At 36.1% G+C, this 20,029-nt stretch overlaps 1 protein-coding gene across 4 annotated transcripts in view; it reads right to left on the bottom strand.

Moving 5' to 3' along the window:
* Positions 1–20,029, bottom strand: part of MED23 (mediator complex subunit 23) — a 49,273-nt gene that overhangs the window by 20,255 nt on the left and 8,989 nt on the right. For 2 of the 4 annotated variants that reach the window (XM_059941197.1, XM_059941200.1), the window contains exons 9-18: positions 18,826–18,938; positions 17,380–17,475; positions 16,818–16,835; positions 11,548–11,748; positions 9,819–9,962; positions 7,619–7,764; positions 6,389–6,634; positions 4,670–4,812; positions 3,350–3,524; positions 2,506–2,669 (exon numbers count right to left, since the gene is read on the bottom strand). In XM_059941197.1, coding sequence (XP_059797180.1) covers positions 2,506–2,669; positions 3,350–3,524; positions 4,670–4,812; positions 6,389–6,634; positions 7,619–7,764; positions 9,819–9,962; positions 11,548–11,748; positions 16,818–16,835; positions 17,380–17,475; positions 18,826–18,938 — 1,446 coding nt within the window. The remainder of the gene's footprint in view (positions 1–2,505; positions 2,670–3,349; positions 3,525–4,669; positions 4,813–6,388; positions 6,635–7,618; positions 7,765–9,818; positions 9,963–11,547; positions 11,749–16,817; positions 16,836–17,379; positions 17,476–18,825; positions 18,939–20,029) is intronic. The other 2 variants (XM_059941199.1, XM_059941198.1) reach the window with 2 other exon arrangements.

The raw sequence follows: 20,029 nt of genomic DNA, 5'->3' as shown, positions 1-20,029 counted from the left end.
ATTATTCAACATAGTTTTGGAAGTGTTAACCACAGCAATCAGAGAAGACAAAGAAATAAAAGGAATCCAAATCGGAAAAGAAGAAGTAAAGCTGTCACTATTTGCAGATGACATGATACTATACATAGAGAATCCTAAAGAGGCTACCAGAAAACTCCTAGAGCTAATCAATGAATTTGGTAAAGTAGCAGGATACAAAATTAATGCACAGAAATCTCTTGCATTTCTATACACTAATGACGAAAAATCTGAAAGTGAAATTAAGAAAACACTCCCGTTTACCATTGCAACAAAAAGAATAAGATATCTAGGAATAAACCTACCTAAGGAGACAAAAGACCTGTATGCAGAAAATTATAAGACACTGATGAAAGAAATTAAAGATGATACAAATAGATGGAGAGATATACCATGTTCCTGGATTGGAAGAATCAACATTGTGAAAATGACTCTACTACCCAAAGCAATCTACAGATTCAATGCAATCCCTATCAAACTACCACTGGCATTTTTCACAGAACTAGAACAAAAAATTTCACAATTTGTATGGAAACACAAAAGACCCCGAATAGCCAAAGCAATCTTGAGAACGAAAAATGGAGCTGGGGGAATCAGGCTCCCTGACTTCAGACTATATTACAAAGCTTCAGTAATCAAGACAGTTTGGTACTGGCACAAAAACAGAAATATAGATCAATGGAACAGGATAGAAAGCCCAGAGATAAACCCACACACATATGGTCACCTTATCTTTGATAAAGGAGGCAAGCATATACAGTGGAGAAAAGACAGCCTCTTCAATAAGTGGTGCTGGGAAAATTGGACAGGTACATGTAAAAGTATGAAATTAGAACACTCCCTGACACCATGCACAAAAATAAACTCAAAATGGATTAAAGACCTAAGTGTAAGGCCAGACACTATCAAACTCTTAGAGGAAAACATAGGCAGAACACTCTATGACATACATCACAGCAAGATTCTTTTTGACCCAGCTCCCAGAGAAATGGAAATAAGAACACAAATAAACAAATGGGACCTAATGAAACTTAAAAGCTTTTGCACAGCAAAGGAAACCATAAACAAGACCAAAAGACAACCCTTAGAATGGGAGAAAATATTTGCAAATGAAGCAACTGACAAAGGATTAATCTCCAAGATTTACAAGCAGCTCATGCAGCTCAATAACAAAAAAACGAACAACCCAATCCAAAAATGGGCAGAAGACCTAAATAGACATTTCTCCAAAGAAGATATACAGATGGCCTACAGACACATGAAAGAATGCTCAACATCATTAATCATTAGAGAAATGCAAATCAAAACTACAATGAGATATCATCTCACACCGGTCAGAATGGCCATCATCAAAAAATCTAGAAACAATAAATGCTGGAGAGGGTGTGGAGGAAAGGGAACACTCTTGCACTGTTGGTGGGAATGTAAATTGATACAGCCACTATGGAGAACAGTATGGAGGTTCCTTAAAAAACTACAAATAGAACTACCATACGACCCAGCAATCCCACTACTGGGCATATACCCTGAGAAAACCATAGGTCAAAAAGTGTCATGTACCACAATGTTCATTGCAGCTCTATTTACAATAGCCAGGACATGGAAGCAACCTAAATGTCCATCGACAGATGAATGGATAAAGAAGATGTGGCACATATATACAATGGAATATTACTCAGCCGTAAAAAGAAATGAAATGGAGGTATTTGTAATGAGGTGGATGGAGTTAGAGTCTGTCATACAGAGTGAAGTAAGTCAGAAAGAGAAAAACAAATACAGTATGCTAACACATATATACGGAATCTAAGGAAAAAAAAAAAAAAAAAGGCCATGAAGAACCTAGTGGCAAGACGGGAATAAAGACACAGACCTACTAGAGAATGGACTTGAGGATATGGGGAGGGGGTGGGGGGAGATGTGACAGGGTAAGAGAGTGTCATGGACATATATACACTACCAAATGTAAAATAGATAGCTAGTGGGAAGCAGCCGCATAGCACAGGGAGATCAGCTCGGTGCTTTGTGACCACCTAGAGGGGTGGGATGGGGAGGGTGGGAGGGAGGGAGATGCAAGAGGGAAGAGAAATGGGAACATATTGTATATGTATAACTGATTCACTTTGTTATAAAGCAGAAGCTAACACACTATTGTAAGGCAATTATACTTCAATAAAGATGTTTAAAAAAAAAAAAAAAAAAAAAGAGTATCAGTGGTCCTGAGACCAAAAAGCTCAGGAACCATGACTTTGAAATGATGTTAGATGACCAAAAACTGATGTTCAACCTAGTTAAAATGGTAGTACACAGAGAAGAATTTACGTTAATTACTGAAATGGTGAAGATATGAAAACAACAACTGGTTTTTTGGAAACAAGTGAGAAGAATCTTTTCAGCAGGTTACCCTCCCCCCTGCCCCTTAGTAGTCAGGAGGGACACAGCACACTGACTCATCTGCTTCTGTTGGGGGCGGCTGCATATTCACTGTACCTGTTACGTGAGTTGCTCTAGCTAAGGTCAATATCAGGGCGCGGTTCAGTTCTTCAGATTCCGCTGAAAGCACCGTTTTGGGATCGCTAAGGAAGCGTGTAAACTGTGGCTGTACCTCCGAGCTACCTAATGCCGTTATAAGCCTGAGTGCAGTGCTCTCAACACTGAAAAGTGGGAGAACAAAAACAATCATTAAAAGATTAAGCTGCAGGTAAAATCTCAGAACTATAGAATTAAATCTAATTCTAGGTTAATCACAACGGGAAAACATGCAAACTATAAATTTCCCTTCTTTGATAAAAAACAAACAGACAAACGAACTCGTCTTTTGTGTGAGAATGAGCTTTGCTTAATTTGTTTTAAAAATCCGAGGTGCCAAATTTTACAGCAAAAACCAACTGACATTTTTACACATTTGAAAAAGATAGCTTGTAGTCTGCAGGACTAAAAAATTTCACCTGGATGCACAGCATTTCAAAAAGTACATCTTTTAAAATATGAAATATATTTTCACTTAGAGAAAATCAAAATGACATGATACTTTAACCATAATCTGAAGTATATTTGAATCCAGTATTCTAAAGGGCTAAGTTAGAATACAATGTCAAAGGTCTTGGAAGTACTTGTTCTCAGTCCAAAGATCCCTAGGCAATAATTCAACTACCTTACTAGGTTTCTATTTAAAAAGCTGGACTCTACTTCTTCTATACTGGAAATAAAACACTCCAGAAGCCCTGGAGTTTTATGACAGTGAATAAAAATACTTTAAGTTAATGGATTAAGTTCCCCATCTCCAACAAAGTTTCTAATAAATCCAAGGAAAGACAGTCTCCAATGAGCTCACCAGAGATGAAGCTGGTTCTGGTTTGTTTGTGCAACTGCAGCCAAAGTATGAAGATGACTCAGGAGCTGAACTCTGTAATGAGGCTGAATGTGGTGCATCCGGTAGCTGAACATCTCAAGAAGCGTGTGCAAGATTCCCCAGGCATGAGACTTGAAAACAGTTGGCAGAAGCTGACCTTGAGGAACAAGACAATTTAAGGCACCAATCAGTAAAAGCTATTTATTAAAAGATATCTGAAGAAAAGTCACAGAGTAAAATCCATGCAAAGATTCTGATCATGAACACACACACATACAAACATACAGATACACATGCACACATATATACACATATATTCTCCAAATTTTCTCCTTGATTTGTACTTTAATTTTAAGGAAGAAAATCCAGATCCTTATTTTTGGGTTGGCCAAAAAGTTCGTTCGAGTTTTTCTGTTACAAAACGAACTTTTTGGCCAACCCAACGATACCAATTTTGTTTTTTTTTCCTGGAATTTGACAAATGATACTCAAGTTCATCTGGAAAGGTAAAATAAGAGCCAGGATATGGAAAAAAAATTACTCTAACCTTCCTCACTTCTTTATTTATTTTTATTTAGTTATCTTTTAAATTACTTTTATAAAGTTACTGTTCCCAACCTTTTGAAGCATGAGGATCACTTTTTAACACACAAATTGTATCACAGCCCCTCCTCCCTGCTAATAAAGTTTAATTTGACTTTCAATTATCTGGAAAAAAGAGTAACCATGGTTAAAATGATACTGTATTAGTAAAAAGTTAAAATTACCTCAAATCAGAAAAACACTTCCATATTAGAAAATATCTATTATTTAGAACTGCATAACAACCAACAGACATCATACAATGTCTTCTGCAATGCAGGAACACCCCCTGCCTATTGCCAGTCAGACTTGGTACTCATTGCTGTCCCAGGCAAACCAGAAAGAGAGGCAAATGGGACTGTGGGTTTTTATATGAGTACAGGCATCATGTCTGTCCTGCTCACTACATCCCAAGCACCTAGCACAATTACACGCCCTCTTTTTTTAACCATAACTTTACTTTAAAACATGCATCCCACTCCCTTGACCCTCTGTGAGGGTCTATTCCTCTTTTTTGTTTTATTTTTCTCTGTAAGGTTTATCACCTGACATGTTCCATATTTCGATTATTTACATTTTTTGTCTGTCTTCCTCATTTAGCAGGTAATCTCTATGATGGCAGTGACTTCTGTACACTGCTATATCCCTAGCAACTAGAAAAGTATACGTTGAATGAATGGACGCATTAATGGTTAAAAACACCAGAAAGTCCTGTCTTACTGATAAATCCTTTGATGCCCAAAGACTCTATTTCCATATAGACCAATAAACGGCTGTACGTTTCCACTAGGGCTGGAGCCAAGGCCACACTGGACTTTGCATGAGCAAGTTTTATCACTCTGGTAGCAATGCTGTGGATAAGGCTGAGGAGAAACAACAACATAAAATAAAAGAAAAATTCATTATTTTTGACATAAACACAGGAATTATTCTACTTATAGAGAACTTGGTATAAATCTGAACTTAAATATATGAAATGAATCAGCTCTGTTTTAATCATTTAGGTTGTACAGGACACATGGTAGTGATGCACTGTACAACCTGAGACTAATTCTGGTTTCCATGCTGCTTTCAATGTGCCTCAGGATCTCTCTGTTCACGGAAAAGCAAAATTTGGGTACAACTCATGTACCCAACTCAAAATTTGGGTATATGCTTGAATGGTTTTAGGCTGTTTTTCTTTTTCAAATATGTAACTAAAACCATTTAAGAAATTAACTTTTGTTACAGAATTACTTAACAAATCACTGGTAAGACCCAAATGTTAGGTACTAAAGGGACTTACCTCAATTTGGTCACATATGCCAGTAAAGCGCTTGTATAATTCTAGCACAATGTTAACCATTTGAAAAAGAGCACGGTTTTTCTAGAACCAATGACCCCCCCACCTGGAGGCCCACACACACATTCTCTTTGACCTATGCAGTGTTTGAAGTTTGAGCCAACACTTAACGGTTGAGAGTCTAGAAATAAAAGCCCTTTCCAAGAAAAACAAGAACTAGCTACACTAGTATTCATTCTTACATTGCAGAAATTAGCACAAGTGGCAGCACCGTGAGTTGAGCCCCTCACGCTCCGGTCAGCCTCAACCCCTCTATACACACAGGCTTCCGTGCACACTATTACCTGACTCGCCTTCACGCAGCCCCAGGCAGGCATCACTCACTTACATTATCAGCCTGGCTCCTATGGGCACTTGAGGTTCTAGAATCACACCCAACAGAGCCCTTTCCGTCTTTTAGAAACCATAAATGTCAATTCTAAAATCACTCTTATGTATAGTCAACATAGGAAAGATATTACAGTTTTTGCATCCCTGGACTCAGCAATTCTACTTCCAGCAAATTATTTAATAAAAATGGAATTATGGATAGGTGCAAAGACAGCCAGAAAGATAATCTTCATAGCCATCTTTATAACACTGAGACACTGCAATCTCAGTATCCAACTACGTGGAACTGACTAAAGAATCATACATAGACACACAAAAGACTTCTTTTTTAGATCTAGAGCACTAGATCTAAAAACGTGTTTAATTAAAAACAAAAAACAAAAAACAGGTGTTTAATAGATTACTATGAGAAAAAGGTGGTTATAAAATAGTACTGTAGTTAAGAACACATTTTGAAAAAACAAAAATACCCCCTATAAATTCATATATTTATACATAGAAAAAAGACTCAATACATATATATAAATATAATTTTACAATGCTTATTTCTTATGGAGGGATTATAGCAATTATTTTCATTTTCTTTGGGCTTATTTGTATATTCTAGAATTCCTATAATAAACAATACCATTTTTGTAATAAAATAAACCTAAAGGTTTTTTAAAATATACCTGGCCATAAAATATACACACATAATCATGAAATCAAGTCTTTGCTGCACTGATATCAATTCCGACATAGGACCAAATAAATAGAAAAGAACATACCTCATTTTGGCATGAACTGTCAGTGAATCCAGGAGGTTCATTGGTAAGGGAGTAATAGATCCTGAAGCCAAACAGCTCGTTCCAGGAAGAGGTATCCTCATAATTCCATTTCCATAAATAGTTTCTACCAGAGCTCCCATGGGTAATGTAAAACATTCTGAATTTGTAGAGTATGCATTACACAGCAGGGCGATCTTATAGTCATTCATCTGTAAACTTTTATTTCTAAGACTCTGCTGCAGGAACCTAAAATTTCAAGTTCCATTAAACAGAAAAAAATGCAAATAATTTCTAGAAAGGTAATTTGCATTTCTAAAAAAGTTTAATTTCCTGCAACTATATATTTATTCCTATAGGTATTATAGTTTCTTCCCAAAACATAGTGTTAACACATAAAGAAGACTGAGAAGCATTTCAGAAAGAATGTAAGTAATTATAAGTGAACACTGAATGGTTGTTAAGTATGTACTATATATACTGCACTAAGATTCAGATAATGAAGAAATAACTCACAGATTCATGAACTAGCCTTCTACTTATCTATTTGCTTAAGTACAATAATATACCTTCATTACAGATGTCACTAAGAAAAAATGGTTAAGGGTTACCTCATAAAATGAAAGCCAAATGGAATGTGAAGTCTGACTACCCTACAGTCTCCTATGAAGAGATCTGACAGTCAGTCCTTTTCAGAAGTTCAGCTATTCCTAACACCCTTGACGGAAGCCCAGTCCTATCTAAAAGAGGGCATCTTCTTTGAGTAATCGCAGCTTTGGAAATGATGTAAGGGAGCATGCCAGCCAGATCAGCTCAATCAATCCCGGCAGCCCAGGGAGTGAAAGGTATCTCAGTCAGATCATGCTCAAATTCCAAGTACTTAAGCAATTTTGAAACATTTTCACATAGTTTTGGAAATTAAGTGTTTTAACTAAGGCAAAACATGTAAAAGCAAAGATTAGACCTGAAAATTAAAAAAAAAAAAAAATATATATATATATAAAAATATGTATCTCCACATACATATAAACAGGCTTGGTTAATCTTCTAGTTGCTTTCTGCTGCAATTGATCAGGTTCCCTTAGTTATAACGTACACATTATATATTTACCCTCACCTCCAGTGGATGTGGGAAGATTTCCATACTTCACATAAATACTGAGACCAATATTAGTCTACAAGCCACTATTTATTAAATTAAAAAAATGAACTGTCAAGCTACAAACAACTTACTCATGGTGAAGCTTTAGGGAATGAGGTATTGGAATCTGTAGCTTGGAGTTGTCATTTTGGGCTTTTCTATTGAGGTGAATCCAAATGCAGGTCATTGCAAAGGCATGAGTTGACTGGGGTTTGTTAATGTCAGGAACTGGGATAAACTAAAAAAGAACAATTTAAATATAATAAGAAAGAGTAGAATTAACTAATTATATATATTTCAGTAATCCATTTCTGCTATATCTCATAATTTAGCTCCAACTGTCCTTTGACTGTTCAATAACACAAATCAGAAGATCTAACAGCTATCAAATACTGAAACTATTACAAGATTGTTTTTACTTGCCAAGAAAATAACAGAAATCCACAGATGCTTAGTCAAGCTTTTCCTACTGCCATAAAGCATTCATAATCATTAAATTTTTATTCTTGGACTCCCCTGGTGGTGCAGTGGTTAAGAATCCGCCTGCCAATGCAGGGGACCCGGGTTCGAGCCCTGGTCCAGGAAGATCCCACATGCCACGGAGCAACTAAGCCCATGTGCCACAACTACTGAGCCTGCGCTCTAGAGCCCGTGAGCCACAACTACTGACGCCCGCACGCCTAGAGCCCATGCTCCACAGCAAGAGAAGCCACCGCAATGAGAAGCCCGCGCACTGCAACGAAGAGTAGCCCCTGCTCGCCGCAACTAGAGAAAGCCTGCGTACAGCAACGAAGACCCAATGAAGCCAAAAATAAATAATAAAATAAATTTATTAAAAAAAAAATTTTATCCTTTAAAAATTAAACACATCATTATGAAAAAATTAATCACATCATTATCTTACTGAGTGTGATAAATATGAATACAGAGTTTCTAAAAGTCACATATATGCTTTCCAAGAACATATAAGAGACATGCAATCTAAATGAGTAGCATCAAACATATTGTTTATTGATGGGTGAAATGACATGGATGTCTGGAATTTGCTTTAAAATCATCCAGCATTAATAAAAAAGATGAGGAAAGAAGATGAAATAAGAATATTTCTTGGACTTCCCTGGTGGCACAGTGGTTAAGAATCCACCTGCCAATGCAGAGGACACAGGTTCGATCCCTGGTCTGGGAAGATCCCACATGCCGCAGAGCAAATAAGCCCGTGTGCCACAACTACTGAAGCCCGCATGCTGCAACTACTGAAGCCCGTGCACCTAGAGCCTGTGCTCCGCAGCAATGAGAAGCCCGCGCACGGCAATGAAGACCCAACGCAGCCAAAAAAAAAAAAAAAAAAGAGTATTTCTTGGTGATGGGACAGGAGTTTCTTTTTCTATTTACTCTACATTTTTTGTGCATTTTAAAATTTCCATAATAAAATGTTTCCAAAAAATGAAAATCATCGGGCTTCCCTGGTGGCACAGTGGTTGAGAATCTGCCTGCCAATGCAGGGGACACGGGTTCGAGCCCTGGTCTGGGAAGATCCCACATGCCGCAGAGCAACTAGGCCCGTGAGCCACAACTACTGAGCCTGCGCGTCTGGAGCCTGTGCTCCGCAACAAGAAAAAGGCCGCGATAGTGAGAGGCCCGCGCACCGCGATGAAGAGTGGCCCCCGCTCGCCACAACTAGAGAAAGCCCTCACACAGAAACGAAGACCCAACACAGCCAAAAATAAATAAATAAATAAATAAAAATTTTTAAAAAAGTACACCAATCACTATGCTATCATGTCACAGAAATCAGAGCAGATATGTTAGGTAGCCAAAATTTCTAAAAAAAAAATGACAATCATCAATATATACCATATTTTACTCAAATACCTTATATAATAAAACACTAGTGTGATACACTCAATTGGCAAACAACCAAAAAAACCATATTAACAGATACTGATGTTATGTGGTCATTCAATGTGTATAGATTAAAACAGTTTCATGCTTTAAAAAATTGTAACCCTCTTTAGAATGTAGAGAAAGAGCTTGTCATACTAGATGTTCAACTGTGATTTAAGATAAACTTCAAAAATAATCTAGTTCAATTTCTTCACTTTATACAGGAGTAAACTAATGTCAAGAAAAACTGAATGTCTATCCCATGATCACAGCAATCACAAAAACTGGGAAAAGAACCATGTTTCCAGCTTTCAAGTCCAGTGCTTGTCTCACATAATCACACTAAAATCCTTAAACATAAATTAGACATAATTCTAATCACATTGTTAACTATTTAGTAAAACTTACTTCTTTTTCTGGGTACAGAAGGTCAAAGAGCTTCATGACAGGGAGAAAATCAGCTAGTGCATTTTTCTGAATACTTCCAGAAATGAATTGCAAGAGAACCCACATCAGATGATCTCTGCCTTTAATCAGTCCTCGCCCTGCTAACTGTAAAAAACGTTCAAATACCAATCTACACAGCCAGTTAAAGAAACAGATACAGTAAAGTTTAAAGAAAAAAAAGAGAGAGAGAGAGAGAGAAACCTTGTTCTCAGAAAGTTAGCATCTAACGTTTGCATTTACTAATTACTTATTCTCCACTCAAGGCACATCCAGAAAAGCCTTTTAAATTATTTTAATATTATGTTTTCTCCCTGACCTCCAAAGCAACTATGCATATCAAAAATTAAATGTTTTAAAACATGATTAAGTCGATCATGTATGCATGAGAATCAAGTTTAATTTGGGAATATTACTAAAAATATTTCATCAAAACACAAGGAGTGCTTTATTATACCAAAAGGATTAAATTTATTTTTTTTACTCCTCGAGGACTGGTTATCAAAAACACTTATCCTGGTTTCCTGTAGATGATAACAGAAACCAGTGGTGGTGATAGGGGTGGTGGGTAAGTGGTGGTTGAAAGGATTTTAACAACTCTTATGAAAAAATTTCCCCAAAATAATCTAGACTATCAAGATGTTATAGATACAACAACACTATTTTAATCCCAATGTGTCCAAAGCCTTATGCCTTATTCCCATTCAATGTGTCTAACCCTTTCCACAACTTACTCTTCCACTCGTATTCCCTGTTTTGGATTCATTGTTCTACTCTTTCATTCACTGACTAAGCAGAAACCAGTGAGTGATCCTAGATTCCTTTTACTCCCTGTCACCTATCGTCACCAAGTCGTATTCACCTCCCAGCATACCGGGTTTCTGGCTCCTCCTCTCTGTCCTGGTTTAGGTCTTCAGCATCTCTCACCCAGACCACTGCAACAGCTCCCTTACTAATTTCTTTGCTTCTGATTTTGGCTCCATCCATCTCTACATCACTGTCTTCCTACATGTGGTCATTAGCAGTAATTTTTCCAACTTGTATATGATGATGTCATTCCCTTCCTCATTTGCTTCCCAAAGTAAATTTAACTCAGAACAAACACAGGGTCATATAAAGTTCTCCATGTCTGGTCTTACCTTCCTGCTTTCCTCATCTCACCAACACTTTCCCTTTTATATTTTTCTTTCCAGTTATCACACACTTCTGTCCCTTTCCAAATGACCATCTTATTGTTATGGAAACACTTTCCTATCTTTTCCTCTTGGCAAATCTCTACTTGTCTTTCAAGTAATAGTTTCAAGATCCCTTTGATAAAGCCATTCCTGATGTCTTTAATAGGGACTGTTCTCTCATTCCTATCACAAGGAAACATGCTTCCATTATGTGAACTATAATATTATAATCAAATCGTTTATACCTATATCTTCCCATCGGTAAAGAGCTCTTTGAGGGTACTATACTAGTGCCTTTTCATTTTGTATCTCCTGGTCCTTGCACTGTGAATATGTGGAATGAAGAAGTGAATGCAGTTTTTACGGTGACAAGAAAGTGAGAAGTTAAGAAACCATAAAGGCACTGAACAAAACAGAAACCAGAGCTCGGAACTTCTGTTCACTAGGTAACATCCACAACAGTCTAAAACATACTAATCAAAAGGTAAAGTGGCTCTGACAAAGGCTGTGGTACTTACCTTCTGATGAAGAGAAAGGACCATATGTGGAAAACTTGCAAACTGGAAAAGCACAAAGAAAATGAGCTGGCTCGAGAGATGCTGCCAGAGGAGTTGGCTTGTTCCCCCATCATCAAACTTCTCCTCGGTCTCCGATCGCTCCATGGCATAAACCACCAGATCCACCAACTGGTCCTCCAGCACAGGGCAGCGCTGCTTGTGCTGTAGGGCAGAGATTAAATACAGTATTCCAAAAGCCTCCCGGTTAGTTTCAGAAGTTACCAGTTAATGGGCATTAATCGTAACAAGAGGCTGAGAAGCATGGAATGAAGTTGAACTTAGAAAGTTAAGGTTAGATTTAGTCTATTAAAGCTGCATCATGTTACATTATCATAGAGGATGAGTATCATAAAAAATTATTTTTCAGGTCTCACGCAAAACAGGCTTCCCATTAACTTTCGACTTTCACTATAGACATCATTGTTCCACTATGACAAAGGGCACTACACAGTAGAAAATTTTGTTATTTATTTTTTGAACAAAGATCATTTAAAAGACAAACGAAATGGGGATAACAGTATTAATTTTGCAATCTAGCTCAAAATATGAAAACCCTGGATTTCCAGGAATTAAATACTATGACAGGAGAGCAAACAAAGTAGTGTGTGATCTATTTATTTAAAAGTAATCACCACATGTTTACACTAACTTTATATACAGAGGTATATTTAAATAGCTTCCAGATTACTCAACGTCTGTTTTTCAATGTGTGGTATTGATCTGATACTGAAAGGAAAACTTCCTCTACAAACAAAAAAAAACTTGATCTCAAAGTTAAATCTCTACTCTTCCCTCTTAGAAGCCAAACATAATGCAGCTTTAATTTTAAATTAGACTATTTTAAAAATCTAAAACAAGAAAACGAATTGAGTTTAAACACTAAAAATGAAAATGCAACTTCCCTTTCTAGAGGCAAAAAGATTTATGCTTTTTTAAAGTGATTTTAAAAAATGTACTTTTACCAAAAGAAATATGTTAAGCCATATTTTAAGCCATTTTTATACTTTTAATAAAATATGTTATATGACTTAATAGCCAGGCAGTTGGAAGCCTTTCTAATGAATACAATACTAACATAGATGCTTTCCCTATAAACTTTAGATGTGATTATTAGTCTTTTGCCATGAAAAAGGGATATGATTTCTTTTAAATTTAGGGGAAAAATGCAAAATGGGGACGAATTTGGAAAAAAACAAAACATAATGAATAGCATCCCCTCTTTTGCATGCTTTCTGCCAGCTCCAAACTTGTAAAGCTCCAATATAGCTGCACTTTCTTAAAGCATGCAAATAAAACAAACATCTATCCAAAACAGTAAGCATCAATGGTTGTTTCATATTTTTTCCAAAAACACAATGCCATGATCACAGTTCAATCACATTACAGGTTTACGAAGAGCAATATTAACACCACCAGTTGGGACTACAGTACTTTTCCTCCAAATGTAATTATCATTATGAAGCAGAGCAAAGTGCAACAGACAACACTACAAACTATTTCTTAAATCAGCATGCAAAACTACTGTGTACAGGGCTTGAAATTCACTAGTTCTGCCAACCACCAACAACCTAAGAAATGTGTCAGACAACACAAATTTAGAGCGAGATCATTCAAAGTATACAAGAGTCAGAAAAATTTGTGAAAAGAAGTAAAGCCAGAATTTCCAGTAGGAATTTTTCTTCAGCGATGGGAATTTGCTGCTAGTTGGAAACTAACCAATTTGTCATCTATTCCTCCATCCGTGATGGTCTTCCGTCAGTCTGCTTCAGGAAAAAAAGAATAAACTAAACAAAATTGGTTTTTAGCACCTGGGTCATTTTTGAGTTTCCCTTATTAGTATTAGCTATTTGTTTCAGAGAACTGGATTTTTACCTACATATTTTTAGGAGTGCAGTGATTGATGGTCATATAGTTAATGATTTAGAGGAAAACCAAAAATATTAAGATTTTGGCAAAGTAAGAACAACTAGGAAATTTACAGTCAAAGCTGACAAGCTTTCAGTGTATACCATGACTCAAGACTACCCCCAGATTTTCTGTTAATAATTAAATCAGTCAGGAATCTCTATGGTACCAAATGCACTGGTGAGTCTGAGGGTAGCAGAACATCTATCAGAATGAATATATTTCCCAGGTGTTTTTGGTTAAATCCAAGGATAGTTCTCAAACCAAGTTTAGGGATAGCTTACACATGTTCCTTTTTTTACTTGCCAATTTTAATAATATGAAAAAAAAAAAAAAAAGAGGGAAAAGTCTGGAATATAAAATGATCTGTGCTACTAACTACTATAGAATAAGTTTTGCTTTAGTTTTCAACTGCTAAAAGATAATTACATTAAAATTAAGATTCTCCACCACATAAATTATTTTATAAAGTGGAAGAAATGAAAATTTGTAAATCAGTTTAATGATCTGTGAATAAAGGCTAATTATCAATCATAGGGTGTGATAATTCTGGTAGCCAATGGATGCTATGTCTATGGTTATTCACAACTTGCTGAAAGCTTTCATAAATTTAAGTCTTCAAGATATAGGCATACAAATGGAATTAGTTTACATCATATGTATATGCATGTTTAGTTAAAGCCTGTTTTAACAATAAGAATCTAAATTCAGTATTTTAACAATGCAATTTCTGCATAACAGTTCAAACTGTATCGGAAACTTGTATTAAATTTTCAGTTTTGGTAAACGCTGAAAATCAGGCACAAGGAATTAATAGAAACATTAAGCCCCATCCATGCCCCTGATTTTTTCCCACCACTATTTAAAATGGCAAATGATAATGCTTTCCGTCTTAGTAAGCATATCCTACATTAAGTGGCCTCTGACATTTTCATATAACAGTTTTGGTACTGCTTATGTGGTGCAATTTTAACATATTGTACTTGGGTGGGCGTAAGTTAATTTAAAATCATTATTTCAGTGCTAGAAATCAATTTTAAAGCAGTATCTATTTAGGACAGGTTGGGAAGAAAAATCCCATTGTATGTCATTTATCATATTCTCTACCAATCAGAACTGGAGTCCCATGCCAGTTAATACCACTTTCAATGGTGCCTTTTAAGGATAAACTGAGTGATCAGTCTAGTACTTCACTGTCTCAGGGCAGCCAGAGTTCATATACCACCACATAAGAGCTTGAGGAGTGAATCTGTTTTGTAATGCTCTTATTCAGTAGAAAGAATACAAACTCTTGTGCAAATACACAAAACAGGATTCTTACACTGTGAACACTCTACCTTGCTGGTCACAGAACTGGGCTATTTATGACCTTCTGAATGCAACCAATTTTAGGATAAAATACCATAGCCCAATTCCTACTGGAAAATGCAATATGGATAGCTCTTAAAAGGTTTCAAAGCTTTAAGTAAATTATTGCATTGCTAGAGAGGACAAGAAAATATAGTGCAGGATATAGTTCTGTAATGATAAAAGATGTGATGAGATAACTTGTTTATTTTTAATCATATGCTTCTTATACAGTGTGCTCTCATTTTCTACCCTACTCTCCAGGTGGTAAAAATAAGATATCAAGTCAATGCAGCATATATCTTACAAGTGCGCTCACTACAGTTTTCTCCCAAAACAATTAATGATGAATTGTGAACTTCTGACAATGTTTACACTACAGTGAGATCAATATTAATAATGTTCTGTCAGCATTTCCATTATAAACTTTATTTTTTACAGATTTATGTCTTAGTCATAAACTTTTTTTAGGTTGAAACTTGTTACTGAAAGAATCAGATCAGAAACACCCTTCTCAAAATTTTGTCAATTTCTAGTTTGAGAAGAGCTGCCCCCCAAAAGCAAAAAGCTAAGGGTGGCTAAGGATATCTGGGGGAAGGTACTTGCAGCTCAAATGACCATGGGTACATTCATTCACCAAACTGCAAAAAAAACCTGAGTCAAGTATGCCTTAAAGTTCACTGCAAAAATTAGTTTTAAGACATAGCATGAAGCATTCTTTCAAGGTTCACTGAATACTTACCTCTAACTCAAGTGAAAGCTGATCAGAGTTAATGACTTGGTGTTTAAGATGTTACATTGACAGGTTATGTGAGGTTAACTGTCAGATACTGTGGTGTGAAGCAGTTTCAGTTTCACATGAACAAAGGCTTGTCCAAACAAGGAGACTTGGTAAATTTTTCAGAAGAAAAAACTTAAAATAATAAAAGAGATACTGCTACTAGGGTGAGGTTTGGCATGCAAAGTTTCAACACTGAGCAAGTTTTATGGCCAAGCTATATGTCCTTAAAAATAGGGCTTTATAAATGGAAGCACTGGCACAACCTTCACTATAGTATTGCAAACAGCAACGCTATTTTATATAACCTAGACAAGAACGTCTTTTTAAAATCAAAAAGCTGGTCTATTTTAATATGTTGGGCTCAAAAATTTTTAACAAAAATAATGAGAACCACTATTTTGCTTAAAATCTCAAAGGTGAAAAGTCCTGGAACAGACTTGGGACTGTATAAGAGTTTGGTTTATAAAGTTTGGCCATTTCGTGTTCCTCCTGCCACAGGTGGACTTCAGCTGTGAGGCGCTCACTGCAGGAGGAGGACACTTCTGGCAAAGACAGACAAAGAAGGGTGTTTGTCAAGCAGGTGTGGGGTCACCTAAGAGTGTGACATTTCTTAGTCAATCTCCATGTTTCCAAAAAAACTTCCCCATGTAAAGCGTACCACTCCAACTTTTAAAAGTAGCATATCTCTGTTAAAGTGCTTTTGTTCTCTTTTTTGTTCTGTTTTTAATTTGTTTTTGTTTTTAGGCAAAGCAACATAAGTATTTTTATTGATGTTGTTGTTTGTTTATGTTTTAATAGTCTGGAAAGATAAAGGCCACCACAAATCTTTCCATCTCTGAAAATTCCACCAGGCTAGCTTTAGCCCTAAAGTATGAAAAACAGTAAAATGGAGTGGGAAGGAAAAACAACCCATCAAAAAAGTGACAGGCTTTATCATGTACCAGGTGTTGTCTCTTGATTTGGTTAAAAAAAAAAAAGAATATTAAAAAAAAACAAACACCAAAAACCAAAAACAAAAACAATCCACCAAAAACAACTCTCATATCCCAAGAAGAAATTCATTTTAGTGGCCTTGGTCTCAGCATGGTCCTGCCAATTTCAAGCCCCGACCATACATGTATTCTCTAAATGGAATCAGTGGCTACAAAGCGGCCAGCGTATCGTTAGTCACAATACAACAGTAAGGTTGTGAACATACCTGAGCAATGTTCAAGGTCTAGAGCATTGGAGGATGGGCAGGACAAGACAGGACAGAACAAAAATAAAGGAAGAAAAAAAGAAAAGACAAAACAGTGACTATGAGGCCAGCCTCAAGGAACCCAGAGTCAGCACAAACCCTCCCACATGTTAAACCACCAAAAACACACACCAAAAAGAAAAAAAAAAATCAGCAATTGAGGCCATGCTGAAAATACCAAGGGTTATAAAAATAGATACCCGAACAACAAAAAAAGTCAAAAATTATGGTTAAGTCATGTGTAGGTTTCTCTGGCAAAAGGTATACTTGAAACTGGCCTTATAGAAAAAAAAGCAATGCAAAATAAACCAATTTTTAAAATATCTCCTTCTTGATTTAAACATTCTTAAAGCAATATATAAATGATAAGAATAATACATTGTTTAATAAACCATATATTTAAAAAAAAAAAATCACCAAATAGTTCTTAACTGTTTTGCTCAGTTAGCTATAGCAAAGAAAAGAGAAAAGAATAGTGCAGATTCTATGCAGAATTTACTAGGTTTCCAGCACAGTACAGTACCTGCTTATTTAAACCTAGCATATTGCAGACCATATCCCTGGAATAAGGCTGCTCCAAAACATATCTCAACAAAGCAGTCTGTGGTTCAAAGAGATCCTTTAAAGAAAATAAAGAAAATTATTGCTTCAAGATCAAAGTTAATGTTAATTCAAATAATTTGAAATTGGGATCAAAAAATCCTCTAAAGGCACTTGTTACCTTCACACAGTAGGCAGTATCTAGTGGAAAAAAATCATAGGATTTTAGTGCTTACAATTAATCTGTTCCCACCCCTCATTCGATAAATGATGTAACTGAGGTGAAGGGACTTGCCCAAGGTCATAGAGGAAAACTTAGAAATGGCTTCAGCTACAGTCACGTGAAAGTCTTAAGCATCAGTGTAGGGAAAGGATTTTTTTCCCCAGAAATCTAATCAAAGAGGAATGGAGGCAGTTTCTAATCATTCTCCTACAAGTGTAAACATAAACATCATTTCCAAATTTGGAGAGGACAAATGACTTGATAGCTCACAGGTTAAGAGTTCGAATCCTGACTATACTATTTCCTAAATGTGGGCCCTTTTAGTCAAGTTACTACTCTACTCAGTGTCTCAGTTTCATCATCTGGATAATGGAAATATTAAGATGATAGTTAAGAATAAAAGTTGTTGCAAAGTTAAGAATAAAAGTTGTTGCAAAGTAAGCTCTTAAAACAGTGCCTGGCACATAGTAAGTTCACAATAAATTTCTCTGTTTTCATTATTACTTGCTATCATGATTGCAAATTCCATTTAGTTTACCACTTTTTCATCTTCCAAAGTTTTGGTAACTAATATGCCAAGAACCCAGAATTGTCACTTTAGTTGCACTATTTTACACTCCTCACTTTTGGAAAAGTTTCCTAATCACTATGTCATTTTTGACATGAAACATTTACATGAAAAGTATCTTGCCCTCCCCATACCCTGCTCTGTCACTACTCCAAACCCCAAGATAATAAAATAAATCTGTCATATTTCATTATAGCTTTATGTCTATATCACATATTTCATTTTACAGATATTTGTGGATTTTTTTCCTTTGAGAAATTTCTACTCTACTTTTGTCCTCCCCTTTTGAAAAAAATCTAACAAATAGGAGGCTCACTCTTCAAATTTTAGGGACACTGCAAATTCATTTTTGGTCCCTGCTTTGTAAAGGAAAAGTGAAAACAAGGAATCAATTAAAAACTTCAATTTTCTAACACCAAGTGCTTTGCCAGAAGTGGACCACTGGAACATAGACACCTGCAATATCCTAAACCACAGGCTGTACTTGGATATTGAAATCATATGATAAACCATAAACTATCTTTCATTAAATATTTACTTCTTCAGTCTTTGAAGAGACAATTTAGCATTACACATCAAATAATCCACAATGAAGACTCTTAGATGGATCAAAAGTTCCATCATATTTAGCAACATACCTTATCATATGGCAAGAGGCCTTTCAAAGGAAAACGGAGAGTTGCAGGGTCCAATTTCCATGAATTACAAATGGCACCTGAGTTATTTACAACTGGCAGAAGGCTGCAACGGCCTGTATGCATTACAAAAACATGTTTCTAAATAAATGTGAACATAGCAATGCCTGCTCCTTCATTCACTCTACAACTATTTAATGAACATCTATGCTGAACCAGGCACTGGTTAAAAATATGTTTTAATTAGATAGAAGTTTGGGAATTTTCTTTGATTATTTTTAGTCCAGATGGTTAAAGACCAATTTGTACAGGCCTTCCAAACTCACAAATGTTGCATTTGTCCAGGGACAGAGGTCGGCAAGCTACAATCCATGGACAAAATCCACCTGTCTTTGTAAAGTTGTACTGGAACACTGTTGCTTTTGCACTGTAATGGCAGAGTTGAGTAGTTGCAACAGATTGTATAGCCCACAAAGCCTAAAATATTTGTTATATCACCATTTATAGAAAAAGTTTACAGACGCTTAATCTAGGGTCAACCTGAGTAACTTTAAACATGATGCTCCTAGAAGCCTTAGATGTAGTCTATGACCATCAATCAGTTCATGTATCCAAATGACTGATAAATACTGTCACTGCGATGTCCCACAGGCACCTCAAGTTCAACATAACTTAAACTAAATTCAACATCATCCTTCTCAATCCTTCCATAATTCATTAAATGATGTCAATATCTACTCAGTTACAAAAGCTAAAAGCCTAAGAATTATCTGTCTAGTGTCTGTTTAGTTTATTTTTGTATTTCCAGTGTCCAGAATAGCACCTGACTCACAGAAAGTGCTAAAAACTTGGTCATTGACTAAATAATGTCTATATTCCAGGCTGTTCTGAGGCCACCATGATTTCTAGAAATTATTCAGGAATATATATGAGCACTGCAAAAATTGCAAATCACGTGCTTGTTTTTAAAAGAAAATTCTGACAATCTAACAAACATGAAAAAATGGAAAACAAAATAAATGAAATACAGAGCAAAGGTGTAAATTGGAATGGGCTGAGAGAGTCAGATAATCGAGGGGCAGATCTACCACGATTTCCAGTTGCCTAGAGATTCCATGGTGCTTTACTAGCTCTACTAAAAGTTCCCTCTAATCACGAGGAAACACATCTTCTAGAATGGTTCTATCTGAAACTTAGACCAGTCCAG

This window comes from Balaenoptera ricei, chromosome 12 (genome assembly GCF_028023285.1).
Source record: "Balaenoptera ricei isolate mBalRic1 chromosome 12, mBalRic1.hap2, whole genome shotgun sequence".
Taxonomy (NCBI): Eukaryota; Metazoa; Chordata; class Mammalia; order Artiodactyla; family Balaenopteridae; genus Balaenoptera; species Balaenoptera ricei.
This window is presented reverse-complemented; position numbering and strand designations above follow the sequence as displayed.